The sequence below is a fragment of the Trematomus bernacchii genome, unplaced genomic scaffold (assembly GCF_902827165.1).
Source record: "Trematomus bernacchii unplaced genomic scaffold, fTreBer1.1, whole genome shotgun sequence".
NCBI lineage: Eukaryota > Metazoa > Chordata > Actinopteri > Perciformes > Nototheniidae > Trematomus > Trematomus bernacchii.
Window position 1 is genome coordinate 6,953,683 of NW_022987714.1, and position 14,135 is coordinate 6,967,817.

Below are 14,135 nucleotides of genomic sequence, written 5' to 3' on the forward strand. Positions count from 1 at the left end.
TTTAATATCTGTTTATTTAACTCAAGTAATATAGTTATTCAATGTTATCACATATTTTATATTCGAAGTATAGTTGTGTGCCTCTATCAAGCACATACAGTAAAAGTACAGGAGAAAACCAGCTAGAGCTATGGCTTACCTGCAAGATTATAATGCTGATGATCAGAGTCAGAACACAGACGCAGGTGAACCACTACAGACTAATGACTAGAAGAGTATGTAGGAAAGTATTTCAAACATTGGTGTTTAAATGTGGCAGCTCTGTTTCCATTACATCCTGAGGTTCAACTTCTACCATCAGACTCAAATATCATATATCTTTTTTATAATATATTTGTAATCAACCAACATGTATTGATTAAAAGTCACAGATTTTCAATGGTTTGCTGCTCACCGTTGCCAACAGCAACTCCTTTGTGTGGCTTTTCACTTAGCATGAAGTGATTCTGTAGTGCTCAAAAATCAGTTCATGATTTGTCAACCACCAAAAGTGGCTGCTCTCCAACAAATGAGAGGTTGATAATTGATGGCAATAAATGTTAAATGTTTAGAGTTCAGGGAATAAAATCCAGGGCTATATTAGATGTATATAGAAGCGTACATACCAAAAAATAAAAATATTCTTCCTATGCAAACTGTCCCTTTTAAGATATGGCTTGAAGACATGATGTTTGCAAATCTCATACCAAATCCAGGCTTCTGGACTGTTTCTGTGGAGAGTGTTCAGATACTGACAAGAGAAAATCTCTGAGTGGCCCACCGTTAAGTGACTCTCAAAGCTCGAGGTTATGGAAGTGTGGTTTGCCGCGGTACACTGGCTACCTACGGCTAGCATCCTGAGGGGTCAACGAGACGGGACAGGTTGTCGTTCTTGTATTTTCATTAACATACAGTACCCAATCAAATGACAACCTCTAAAAAAAAAAAAATTCAGTGCAATCTTGTTTTTGTTTGCATCGTCAGGCCAAACCTTTGTTTAAATGTAGGTGGAGGAGAAAATCCCAAGTCATTTTTAATGGTGTTCATGGGTTATTCAGCCTTGTGAGAGGATGACAGTAGATGTGAGGGACAGCGTGCGAGGGCAGGCCGCTGTAAGGCTTTAGAGGCACATCCTCCTCCTGACAAGGGTCAACAGGTCGATCCCGTTCCCTGTTACAGCAGCCACACAAAGACTACACAGCTTACGTGGCAAAACATAACTCAACTAATAAATAAAAAAAGGAATGCCAAGTCTTAAGAGGGAGCATTCAAGCAGTTCTCATCACAAAAATGAGCGTTCAAGTGTTTTTCAGTGTGCTGCGGTGTCACACAGAGCAGGTTCTATAAGGACCAGTGCATCTCTTCAAAGTCCACGGCCTCCCCCAGGTTGGTGTCCGTCTCCAGGAGGCTCATGATGACCGCCATGGCTGCTTCGTCACTGCTTAGACTGCCAAGGCCCGGTCCAACCACGCTGTCCAAATCCATCTGGGGATTCTCAACTGGGAAACATTTAAATAGAGGAGAGAATTAAATACGATTCTATAAACAACTTAGAAGGGAATACAACATCAGGATCTGAAATGGTACCCATGAGAGACTCTGCTCCTGAGAATGTAGCTCCTTGAGCATCCTCCTCTGAGCTGGACTTTCCTGCAATCTCCATGTCTGTTGCCTCTCTGTTTGGCACCTAGAGACCAAAAAAATAGGGAATTATGGCGCCAGCAGCAACATGCAGGAGTTTGACCTGTGCTGGTTAGAAAGTCGCTATCATTTCCAAGTACATATAGCTATGATTGCATTACTTTAGGTTTGTTCTACATTGAAAAAAAATATTTTGCAAGACATTTTTACTGTCAAACATTTCAACAAAGCTTACGCTGAAAACCAACATGAGCTTTGTTGACTAAATGTCTCCTGATCCCATATTTGCAAACATGCATGATTTTATTAATAGTATAAGTAGTAAAAACAGAGGTCTAATAGAGGTCTATGATTTGATTGATGATAGAAATGTTTTACATATTATGCTCCCAATTTATCTGCTGCAAACTTCAATATTGTTTTAAAGATAAAAGATACACCATTTTATGTGAGTGACAGGTAGTATTGACCAAATGTTGGTACAAATGAATTTGAAGTACAAAATTGTAACTATAATGTGGGCCTACATTACCATGGACACTACACACCTGTTAGGATATAAGTCAGTTAAATTACTTAATATTGGTATATGTATCATAAATTACACTTAGCATTTTCGGACAAGAGCTGCAATGATTTGTCGACTTATATTGGCAATATGTTTTTTCTGACTTTGAGAAACTGGGATGGACATTTTAATTTTTTTTAAATGTTTTCTGAAATGTTATAGATCAAACCGTTTTGAAAATAATTGGGAGATTAGTTGATAATTAAAATAATAGATGCGCCACCGTTTTGGACTCAGGCTGAAAATGTTCAGGCATTTTTATGACTGGGACAAATGCACCAATGATCACATATTTGAATGTTCAACAACTTACATTGTTGCTGATTTGATTGTGGGGACATTTATCTTGGGATAGACTGAAAGGGCTGACGCTGCCGCTGGAAGGTGAAGAGTTCAACCTAAACCAACACAGATAAAGATATATTTTTAACTGCACAAAGTAACATCAACAAAAACTGCAGTTCTAGATTAGAAAGATGCTGGTTGAATCACATTTACACATCTCACCTGTTGGAATCCAGCAGCTCGTTGGCGATCTGGGTCCCGATGCTTCCAGCATAAATCATAGCTCCAGGTGTAGTGGAGATGCCTGGTATAACTGGAAGGGACTTCTTCCCATCTTGTAAAAAAAAAAAAAAGGTTACAAATGAAATAAACAGAAGTATTCTATGGCACAATTTGTATTGTTCAAAGCTAACACGGCAAGATAACAATCAGATAAAATCCTTAAATACTTTTTTTACCGACCTTCAGACGTCTTGGAAGTGCTTGACTGCTCAGCCTTGTTTCCTGACCGACAGGTTCGACTGTTATCACACCTAGTTTTTGCAAAAAAAAGATGGAGCGTTGATTAATATACTGCGTATCTGTCTCAGGTAATATATCTAGGTAATGCATGGAGGGACTGAAGTGTATACTCACGATATAACTGTGTTTGTTGACACCAAGTATTCCACTTCCTTGGTCCAGGGATTTACAAAACTAAACCACTGACTTTGCAGAGTGACGAAAGAGCCACTTTTTGTTTTGAACTTATAGCAGTTTGTCTCTATTTTTTCTTTACTGCGCAGCACTGTGAAAAAAAACCAAAGGTAGGATGAGTTACAGGCTGAACAGGAAAATAAACGTCAGTATGATCTGCTAGATGCAGATACCACCGTGAGCACAGGAAAAGCGTATAGAAATAGGGGCAATGCATCACAATTTTGCAACAAACTGGAATCAGATTAACAGAAATGTAAAAAAGATTGACCTTTACATCAACACTGCAGCTGTATTGTATTAAAAAAATGTAATGTAACTAGAGTGCTGCAGGAATAAATTAGTTAGGTAGATTACTTTGGATTTTGGATTATAGCAGAAAATAAGATCCAAACCGTTTACTCATTTTGTGATTTTAGAATGTATTCCTGCATTCATTTATTGACCTACATAGTTAAAGATTGTTCATCATCAAATAATAATAATAATGCATCTGAGACAATTGGAAAAAAGTAAACGTTTGAGGTCACAGAAAAATGTAATTTGCCTTTTCGGTGTCTGTCAGCTAAATGCGGTAAGTCGTCTTGGTGGAAGTACTCGTAGCATGATGTCCCGAGCAGTTCTTGGGGAAGATAACCAAGAATGGTGGTCGCTCTGCAGAAGAAGAATGAAAAGTAAAGTGTTAGTTAAGACATCTTCTGTATTGTTAAAACTGTATGCAATAAACTGTAAAGAAATTGTTTTTTTATTCAACTCCACCTTTGATCGACAAAGGTGAATTTGCCATCCATGGCGTAGCGTGTGATGAACTCTGTGGGTTTAACTCTGACTTCTCCATTAACCTGGGGAGAGGAGTGGGAGTGGACGCGTCCCACCGCCACCAGGCAGCTGAAGTGGGAGCTGTCCTGCTTGTCTGCCTCGCCCTCGCCCTCCCCCTCTGCTTCCAACTGAGTGGTGGGCCAGCTGCGCATGTAGCCCGTACAGTGGACCGTGCAGTACTTCTGGGAATCTGGAGTACACGAAGACACAAATCACAATATGCAAACAAAAAGCAAAATATAAATAAACTGTGTAACTTGACCCCAAGTGGCCACCACATTAGAGAAAATCCAGACAACTGGGACACTCCAAGCCATAGTATGTCATGTGTATGAGTACTACAGTATATTGTTGGTAAGAAAAGTTTCTCATAACTTGATCACCTATATCGCTGTCAAGTGAAATGTTTGTGAAACTTACGCTTGTATTATGAAACGTGTAGGAGGAAAGGATAAATGGAGAACTATGGCTAATTTACTGGGAAGCAGTCACATTTTGGACCTAAATTGCAGTCACTTCACACAGTATCATTGCTTTATGTTTTCCCTTCAACTCTGCCTGACAGTTTGAGAAACTGCAGTTTACACAAATACTTTTGGTGAATGGAAGCCTTCCTGATAAATTAAATATTAGCTGTTACACAGGGACCCAGATACATTTAAATCCTGAATATACAAATGTGATTTGATAAATAAACCACTGAATTGTTTCCCAACCTTTCTTTTTGGAGGTGCTGGCCTGGAATTCCTTCTCCTCTACTTTGACACAAATCTTGTTTATCTTCATGCGACAGAAGAATGAGCGGCGTGCGCCCGTACACAGCCGCGCCGCACCCACGGGGAGGTCAGCCTGGACCTGCAGACCGGCTGGAGACATGACAGGAGGGTTAAAGGTGATCTCTCCCTCTCTCGCACACACAAATACACACACACGGAGAGAGAAAAAAAATGCTTTACTTTTAGCATCTATTAGCCGTTCACGAGGGAATAATTCAGAGGCTGACAGCTGCTCCTTCACTTTCCCCATGTCCTTTGGGTGAATGTAATCAAACAGGCTCTGTCCAATCAGCTCCGCCTGTAGGAAGAGCAAACAGCTGATCAACCCGCCCTCAATACGATGTCTATACTGATAACGACAAACAATTTCCCCGGAACACACCAGGTAGCGCGTGGAGCAAAGGTCAAGCAATTTAAGATTTTAGCAGCAACAAGGGCAACAATTAAAAACAAAACTAATAAAAAAGCCATTATCATTTTTTCATTATCTGGCAGTCACAGGTGTCTGTTCAGAATTACTTTTCAGCAAGCATTTTGAACTGTAATTTGGCTTTTTTTGGGAATATATAAAAGATCTATCATGATGTAGTATAACAGAGGAAAGTAAGACTAATGTGTTTTGAACCAACAAAAATGAATTCTGTATTTATAAAGTCTAAAAGTTGTGAAAGAAATGTGGTGCTACAGATCCACGCTCACACTGGTGTGTTTTAGTCCATTACCTCTGGTGCCAAGACAATGCAAGCCACCTGGTGTGTCCGTGGTTTCACATGAACAAAGATGCTGAAGATACACTAACAAATGTAAAATTATTACCCGACTATAATTTAATATCTTCGTGACGGACTCTGAGACGAACACTATTTTCCCACGATCACAGCCCACCACAAACAGGAACCCGTCTGCAGCCTGGACAACAGAGAGGCAAAGGGTGAAATATTGTAATGCAATAAGAAAACATTGTAACTTCCTCACAGGATATAGTTACGTTTTAATTAAAAGCTACTGTGCACAACTTTTTTTATGTGTATAGTACACTATAAGCATAGTGTACTATATACATTTTACACATAAGTCTTGTTTCTGTCCCTTTAGGAGATTGGTATATTAGAGTACTATAATTTATTCTGAATATTTTATTGTGTATTCTAAGATACTCTTCTGAATATATGTATTTTCTATAGTGAATATATATGTATACTTTTAATGTTTTTTCATTTGTATTTTATTCTATTTTTAAGAAATTGTGTAATTCTTGTATAACGATTGTCAAAAATGCTGCTGTAACAAAACAATTTCCCAACCTACGATAATGTGGTCGATCCATCCATCTATCTATAACAAAAGTGTAAGGCCAGAGTATTTTATTATATTTTTATACTGTATTGATTTAATATAGTTTTTAGACTAAACTTAAATTATAATGATTGACAGGTAATGAAGTACATAACTTAAAGGGCCCATGTCATGCTTTTCCGGTTATTACCCGTCCCCTTGTGTGTTATGTAGCTTTTTCTGCATGTAAACGGTCTGCAGAGTCACAAACCCTCAAAGTACACCCTGTAGCGAGTAAAACTCTAACACAGAAAATACCTGTCTATGCTGCCCCAGAACGCCTCGTTGAAGATTTTTCTTTCTTCCTGAGTATAGTGACGTAACCATACCCAGGTCCAAATTAACCAATCCGCGGAGCTCCTCACACACACACACTCACTGCTGATTTCTCACCCTGAACTCAGCCTGAGCACACACACAAACTCACAGCCAGGCTGAGTGTGTGTGTGCTCAGGCTGAGTTCAGGGTGAGTTTCGCGGCGTCTCGCTGTCTCGCAGACCCCACGCAGCAACCAGGAAATGACCCCAGTAATCCAGCTCACACTGTCCGCAGCAGCGAGCCCCGCAACGTCCCGCCAACACGGCACCCAGACCCCACGCTGCATTCTCATCTGTTTGTCATTACTGGTGTCATTTTCTGGTTGCTAACAAACGCCATTGTAACACATAATCACTGAAGTTCCGCTGTAACGGTGGTTGACTAATCAGAACAGAGTGGGCGAGCTGACCAATCAGAGCACAGTGGGCTCATGGGGAGGGGGGGGGCAGGACCTCCAACAAGCTGTTTAGGACAGAGTGAATACACATACTATACAGAGAGGCTGTATGAGAAACCAATGTGATTTTGGAATATTGAACAATGTAAATCTATTCTAGTAAACCTCCACAATGGAATTATGATCAGTAGAAATGGCCATGACATGGGACCTTTAAAAATAAAATAAAAAGGTACTCTATTGCTGTTTTAGCTTCTCACGTGAGAATGGTTTGTTTACCTTTAGGATAAGGTGTTTGAGTTCATCGTTGGGAAGGAATGAGGGTTTGTAGTTGGCTTCAGAAAAAGAACTTGATGAACCTGAAAATAAAGACAAAGATGTTTCAATGCCACTCTATCAGTAACAACAAGTACTCACTAAGTGAACTGTTCAGATCTAGGAACATGATCAAATTGCCAACTAGAACTACTGTCCTACATTTCTACAGTATGTCTCTGGCAAACAGACATTCCTTTTCTATTAGACATTTGTGTGTAATTGTCATAATTAGCATGAATTGTTCGTTAGGTCACAGTGACTTAGAACTTCAACCACAAAAATATAATCTGTTCTCTGATCTGATCTCTTTAAATTCCACCTTCAAATAATGTGCTTTACAGACTAAACTGTTTGTTTTTCTTACAACCTGACTAATTGTGTGATGCTTATTTCTTGCTAAAAATGATGGGCTAAAGAAAATAAAGCCCAAATTGCAATAAACCATGAATCAAGTAAATGCTAAATCGGTGATATCAGGTTGGATTATCTTTAACATGGTACCTTTGAGAGATTTAAGGTGCTGCACGGCCATTCTGAGCACAGTGAGTTTGTCCAGTTTACGGGACATGGGGTTACACGTAGGGATCATGGCTGATAGTTTGTCAATGAGATTGTTCATTTTGTCCCTTCTCCTCTTCTCAATTTGGCTGTGTGGTTCCCTGTAGAGACATTAAAAGGAGAAACAATCAAGCTGCTTCAAATGAGTTTTGTCCTTTTACTGAAGCATATTCTTAAATGTGACAACGAATATCATTACAAGATTGGCTATAAAATTACAAACAAACAAATGTTATCAATGTGGTGTCAAATATAACCAACCTGAAGCATTTCATTTTGACATGTTGGTCCTCACCATCTGACCTGTAGAGCGAAAAACACAATTTGAAATATTTTTACGCCAAGCAATAACAAGCACATGCAGAACTGCACAAAATAAACAGATTAGCTCTGATAATTGTTAATTAAGCAAACAGTACCCATTGTGGCTCTCGTCCATATCTTCAATGTCCATATCCATGGAGGCAGATTTTGTATCCCTAGAAAAAAAATTAATGATTATCAATAGTAACTAGCAACAATTTAGGTCACTGGATTTAAGAGATTTTCTGTAAGCCATATTAAAGCAATCACACTACTGACTGGTTGTCCACGCTGCCCTTACGCTTCCGGGGCATCTCCATGGTTGCGGACATGCCAGCAGCTGAGGCCGGGGTCATCGGGCTGGGCAAGGACACAGAACCACTCTGTTTGTCCTCAACCAGCACATCTGCTGAAACACATCAACATAATGAGCTGTAGCTGACACAATGAGATGTAATTGTTCATAAGGAGGGGGGTTCATTTATTTTGGAAAAACATTCCATTGCATATCACACTATAAATCTGTCAGATTGCACTTTCTCTGATGTAAGCGATAAAGAGTCAAACAGATGCATTGTCATATCCAGCCTTCTTGAGCAGTGACTCACAGACAATTTTTTTTTTTACTTGTAGTACTGATACCGTCCACTAGACTCCTAGTTACGTCGCGAGCTGCGTACATGATTTCGTTTGGCAGCCAAATACCGCAAAATAATCTGTGACGCGTTTGTGTGTATTGTGTTTGTTTTCCGGGGAAATACTCACAAGAAACACCGGCTGTTATGCCTGCTGTGGCGTTAAGTTGCCGCTTGTAATTATGCATTTACAAGCTTCAAAGTTCTATTTATCATCTGAATTTGGCTAAAACAAGTTTAATATTCTAAAAACCAAGACTTTGTTTATTTGAAATCAGATGAAAACAAACTGTCACGGACCCTGCCGTGTTATCTATGATTACTATACGCTTTTCATTCATAATTTCAGCGGGAGGGAGGGGGAGCGGCGCTGGGGAACAGCAGAGTGCGGGTTGACAGGTGTCTGTGTTGACATTCCCCTTATTGTGGAATAAGGGGAATGTAGAGACAGGCTATAAGTGTCTTAGGTTCAAGTTAGACAACTAATGTCTGGGTTAGTGTTCATGACATCTTAATGGTTATTCTCAATGCACACACATTTTCCGTGCTTTCAAATCGTTTAAAATAGTTTTATTCCACTGTTAAATAACCTGTTCAATACAAACATACCACTTGTAAAAATTAAATAACATTTCTGTGATCTGATATTTGTTTAGTGAGCTTAGAGGATGTTCCCTGAAAGATTGTAAAATGTCAATGAAGATGTCAGACTTAGTATATTTGTTAATAATTACATACAATACATGGAATTTGTGTGTGTGTGTGTGTGTGTGTGTGTGTGTGTGTGTGTGTGTGTGTGTGTGTGTGTGTCAAGTGAATCTGCGGCCCCCTGGTGGCCACTACATACATTATTTGGCCCCCACCACCATCCAAGTTGCCCATCCCTGGTTTAAATAGTAGCAGGAATTGTGTTTTTGCTTTTGTTAAAGGAGATTCTTGAGTTTGCAAGATAAAGACTTCACATAGGAGATGATCAGATAATTTAAAAGGAAAATGCATTAATCTGATTCACTATGAGAAAAAGAATTCTCAGGTTAGATCCACGAAGAAAGTTGTGTTCCTCGTAGACAATTTCATGCTAAGCTAATCACCTGATGCAGGGGGAAATGCCATGGTGTGTCTGTCTAACATGCTACGGATTAGGGCTGCACGATTTGGGGAAATAATCGAATTGAGATTTTTCTGACAGATATTGCAATTGCGATTCGCGGTAATTTGTTTTTAAGCGACCCAACGGAAGTTTATTGTAAAATGCGGCCATATCTCCGGCTAGGAAGGTCGTATCAACGTGCTCCCGTCTCTAGCAACCCCGCAGCCCGAGCTACGAGTGAAAGAACTAAACTTACATGAAACTTCCGTTGCGTTGCTTTAAAGTCAAGCTTCAGTTTAAGATTCACCCTGTAATAGATGTAAAAAAAGTGATGGAGCATTACTCAGATGGTTTGTTTCACCAAACCATATAGGAAAGCTCCATTGGAAGCCATTTGGAAAAGTATTTCAAAAATACTTGGCAGGTGATTGGATCAATCTGTCTATCACCTACTATCATGGACCACTTATGATTGGTTAACAATGACTGGTACATGTGGAGCACAGCACTTCTGATTGATGTGGATGACTGTCACACAAGAAGAACAAAAACAAAAAAAACTAAAACAAATTAAAAGAATTCGCAGTGGCTTTGCGATTTGATAATTGCATCATTTCAATTTGCGATTTCGATTTAAAATCAATTAATCGTTCAGCCCTACTACGGATGCCTTTTAGACATGTGAGACAGGCAGGTTGGTCAATAATGTAATCAACATTGTTTCAACACATTAATTTTAACAATATCAAAACAAGGCCGATAACCGTGATGTTATTATTTAAAAATCTGTGATGTTATTATTTAAAAATCATGGTATGAAACGTTCATACCGTTTTATCACTAGAGTGTCATAAAGTCTAGCGAACGACACGAAACAGACCGAATGTGGCACCTGTTTTCAACTCTGCTCCACAGACCCTGTGACCCAAACAGCCATTAACAGATCAGCAACAATCTGATTTTTAATCCCCCTACCCCTGTCAAGATTGGATGGATTACAGGGTTACCGTAAAGACATTCCACTTCCAACTCCCATAATCCCTCTCTCCTGTTCCCACATGATCCTTACAGTAACTTGCTCATTTACTCAATCCATGACTGAGCATCTGCTGCACTTAAACAACCCAAAGGACTGTACTGTATGGTAAATGTTTGTTTGCTCGTCTCTAGTCTTAATATCTGTCCTTGCAAGGACAATTTCAGACTTGATCTGGCCATTAAGTATTATTGTGGCATACGGTATGCCACAAACGATACGGCGTATGTCATATGTCCATCTCAAAGTTGCACAGTAACAGCATCACGAGAAACTGATGATAGGATTACTATCCATAATTTGTATTTACTTAAAATACATGTATTATTGTGTTATTAGAGGCTTGTGTATGTATGTAGCAATAGTGAACTTTGTGGAAAAAGGTTTGAGTTACCCTTTACCATCGTTTTTTACATTCATCAAGTTAATCTCATACACACACACACTGGGGATATGGCCATTATTATCCCCAACACAAAAGCTTGATTCAATAACATTCAAGTCACCATGAAACACACATGCTGATTTAATATCACATGACATGGAATCTATTGAAAAGACGTGACTTTTCAATAAAGACATTGCTCATATTTAATCAAATATTCACATCAAAACTGAAAAAGCACTAACATCCAATAAAAAGAAGTCCGTCCAACTTGTCCAGTGAGGAAAGGCAGTTCAGGGTGAGTTTCGCGGACATTTAAATTTCATTTTAAACTGAATATTCTTGGCTTTCGGATTGACCAAGATATAAAGACATCACCAATGGACAGTTGGGGAAAGTAACTAAGTACATGTATTCAAGAACTGTACTTAAGTACACTTATGATGTATTTGTACTTGAGTATTTCCATTTTATATTAGTTTACACTTCTACTCCACAAATTGGAAGCCAATTGTGTACTTTTAACTCCACTGCATTTATTTTACAGAAGTATTTACTAGTTGCTTTATAAATTCAGATTTTGACTCAAAATAATTAAAAATACACTTTTAAAATATGATTATTTGGTATTTGGTCCATCCAACACTATAGATACACAATTAAAGTCATGAGTGGGTTAAAAGACAATTTATTGTCAGCAATAAGGAAGGTTTTAGTTCAAAAATATTTCACACTTCCAGCTTTTGCTTGAAAATATAATATTTAACTTTGACTTGAAATTGAATATTTGTACAATGTGGTATTAGTACTTTTACTGAAGTAAAGAATTTGAATACTTGTTTGCCCATGGATTAGACAAACAACATTTGTAGAGAAATTGATAATGTAAATACTCGTTAGTCGAAGCACAATTTGTGTTTATTTCGACAGAAGAAGGTAAGGTGGTCTTCGACTTCTTGATTTCTGTATTTATAATGAAAGGGCAGCTAAGTAGATGCTGAACATGTAGAGTAACGTTACAGTCACTACGTAAAGACACCAGGAAAATGATACGGCTTACCTTCAGAAACGCTTGCTTGGTCCTGGCTAACATTAGACGGTTAGGCCTGAACAGCAACACACATTAATGCTAGTTTGACACACAGTGACAATAGTTCGGTCGGAAAGCCAAGGCTATTAAAAAGTGTAAACAAAAATGTCTCGACTGTAATGGGCAGTAAAACCGGATAAATTGACCCAGTTGCCGGTAAACAGGCCTAGCTACCGTTGCTAAGCTAACGTTCGGCTTGGCTCGTTTACGTTAACGTTAGCAAACACCACACATACAATATGTTATTAACGATGTCATTTGTGACAACCCGATGTGTTACGTCAGTCATATTCTGCACATTTCGCTGGCAATATGACAAACAATGTCGTGACTCGTGCAGTGTTATGTTACATAAATGGCGTAACGTTAGAGGGCGAGCTTGCTCTACTGATCTACTGACCTAGTTTTGAAATAGCGCAAAGTTGCGGTCAGCCGGAGAAACATTGACATAAAAACACCACTGCGCTTCTCTCCTTTCTTACAAACCATAATGCAGCTCATACTATGAATCACCAAGTGTACAAACTGGTGGATATGTTTAGTAGTGTTTCAATTACCTGCCGGTTCGCCTCCCACTCTGTCACCGCCGCCAGCCGCTGCATTCCTGGCCGACATGGCTGGAGCCGGAGCCGGTGCGCGGGGGACTCCAATGCATGGAGGAGGCGGTGGACTGACTCTCCGGGATGTTGCTGTGGTAAGAGGGCGGGGAGTGGGGGAGCCGAGACGGTGGCACAAGGTTGAACAACTGCCTTGTATTCCCTAAATTAAGAAAAAAGAGTGAGAGGGCGCACCGAGGTAGCTGTATGCTGTGCAATCAGGGCAGAGTGGAGAACCGGAGGGAAACAATTATTCGTCTCCTCCTACCGGCGCACCGGAGTCACCGCTGCAGTTTCACGACTCCCCCTGCAGTGCTCCACCCAATGGCCTCTATATAGAAATATAGGCCAACATTCAGAAACTAAGTATACTCAAGTAACTTGAGTACAACTTTGAGGTACTTGTACTTTACTGGAGTATTTCCATGTAGGCATGCTACACTCATACTCCACTACATTTAAAAGAGAAAGAATGTATTTTTTCTCCTCTACATTTTATTAAACAGCTTCAGCTACTTTAAACAAAATGCATCTCTAAAAATTATTTCTCCAGTAGACTTACTCTTTAAGTCACAAAGAGTAAAATTATTAAAATATTTTACAATAAGTAAATCAGAACGTTGTTGGTCTACAACAGTAAAATGCCACTTGATGCAAAAATATGATCTAGAAGTATATTAATATTAACATATAATGGAAATAAATTCTGCACTATGATTACTTTTTATACTTTAAGTACATTTTGCTGATAATACTTTTGTACTTTTACTTAAGTAGGATTTTATATGCAGGACTTTTACTTGTAGTGGAGTTAGACAATATATGTATTGGTACTTTTTCTCAAGTAAAGCATCTGATTACTTCTTCCACCACTGCCTACAGTCTACTTGCCTCTCGGAAGATCTAAATATCTTCTTATTTAAATTTTTATTTTATTTTTGATAACAAAAAAACATTTTGTAATTCACTTCACTCGTCTTCAGGAAATGTTGTACAATATGCACGAAGATTAAAAAACAAAAGAAAAATGGGTAAAGAAAATAAATAATTATTACATTTTATATATTCTTAATCCTCCTCTTCTTTCGTTTAGTGAAGATTGACAAACAGGCTTAGTGGTGCAATACCGCCACCAACTGGACAACAGCGTGCAACAAAGATTATGAAGGAAAAAACGCTTTCAAAAACCTCTCTTGATTATTTGAATCAGTTTACAAATATATTGTAATCAATTATTTAAATGTTTTTTTTAAAGTTCTCTTTTTTTTATTTGTACCACTCCGTATTGTCTTCTTCTACGCACTCATTCG

The 14,135-nt window shown here is 38.8% G+C and overlaps 1 protein-coding gene across 3 annotated transcripts; it reads right to left on the reverse strand.

The window, feature by feature from the left end:
- Positions 1-996: 996 nt before the first annotated feature.
- On the reverse strand, positions 997-13,081 carry arntl2 (aryl hydrocarbon receptor nuclear translocator-like 2). Of its 3 annotated transcripts, none has more exons than XM_034141251.1 (17): positions 12,787-13,081; positions 8,273-8,399; positions 8,110-8,169; positions 7,952-7,993; positions 7,634-7,791; positions 7,094-7,173; positions 5,581-5,673; positions 4,945-5,062; positions 4,705-4,854; positions 3,929-4,178; positions 3,717-3,823; positions 3,110-3,260; positions 2,936-3,006; positions 2,696-2,807; positions 2,502-2,586; positions 1,567-1,666; positions 997-1,478 (listed from the first exon to the last, which is right to left on the reverse strand). In XM_034141251.1, the coding sequence occupies exons 1-17, from the start codon at positions 12,842-12,844 to the stop codon at positions 1,321-1,323; spliced, it is 1,920 nt and encodes a 639-aa protein (XP_033997142.1). In that variant the 5' UTR covers positions 12,845-13,081; the 3' UTR covers positions 997-1,320. The 3 variants fall into 3 exon arrangements, with proteins under 3 accessions (XP_033997142.1, XP_033997141.1, XP_033997143.1); XM_034141250.1 differs by having other exon boundaries at positions 8,273-8,402; XM_034141252.1 differs by lacking the exon at positions 12,787-13,081 and adding an exon at positions 12,200-12,446.
- Positions 13,082-14,135: the final 1,054 nt, after the last annotated feature.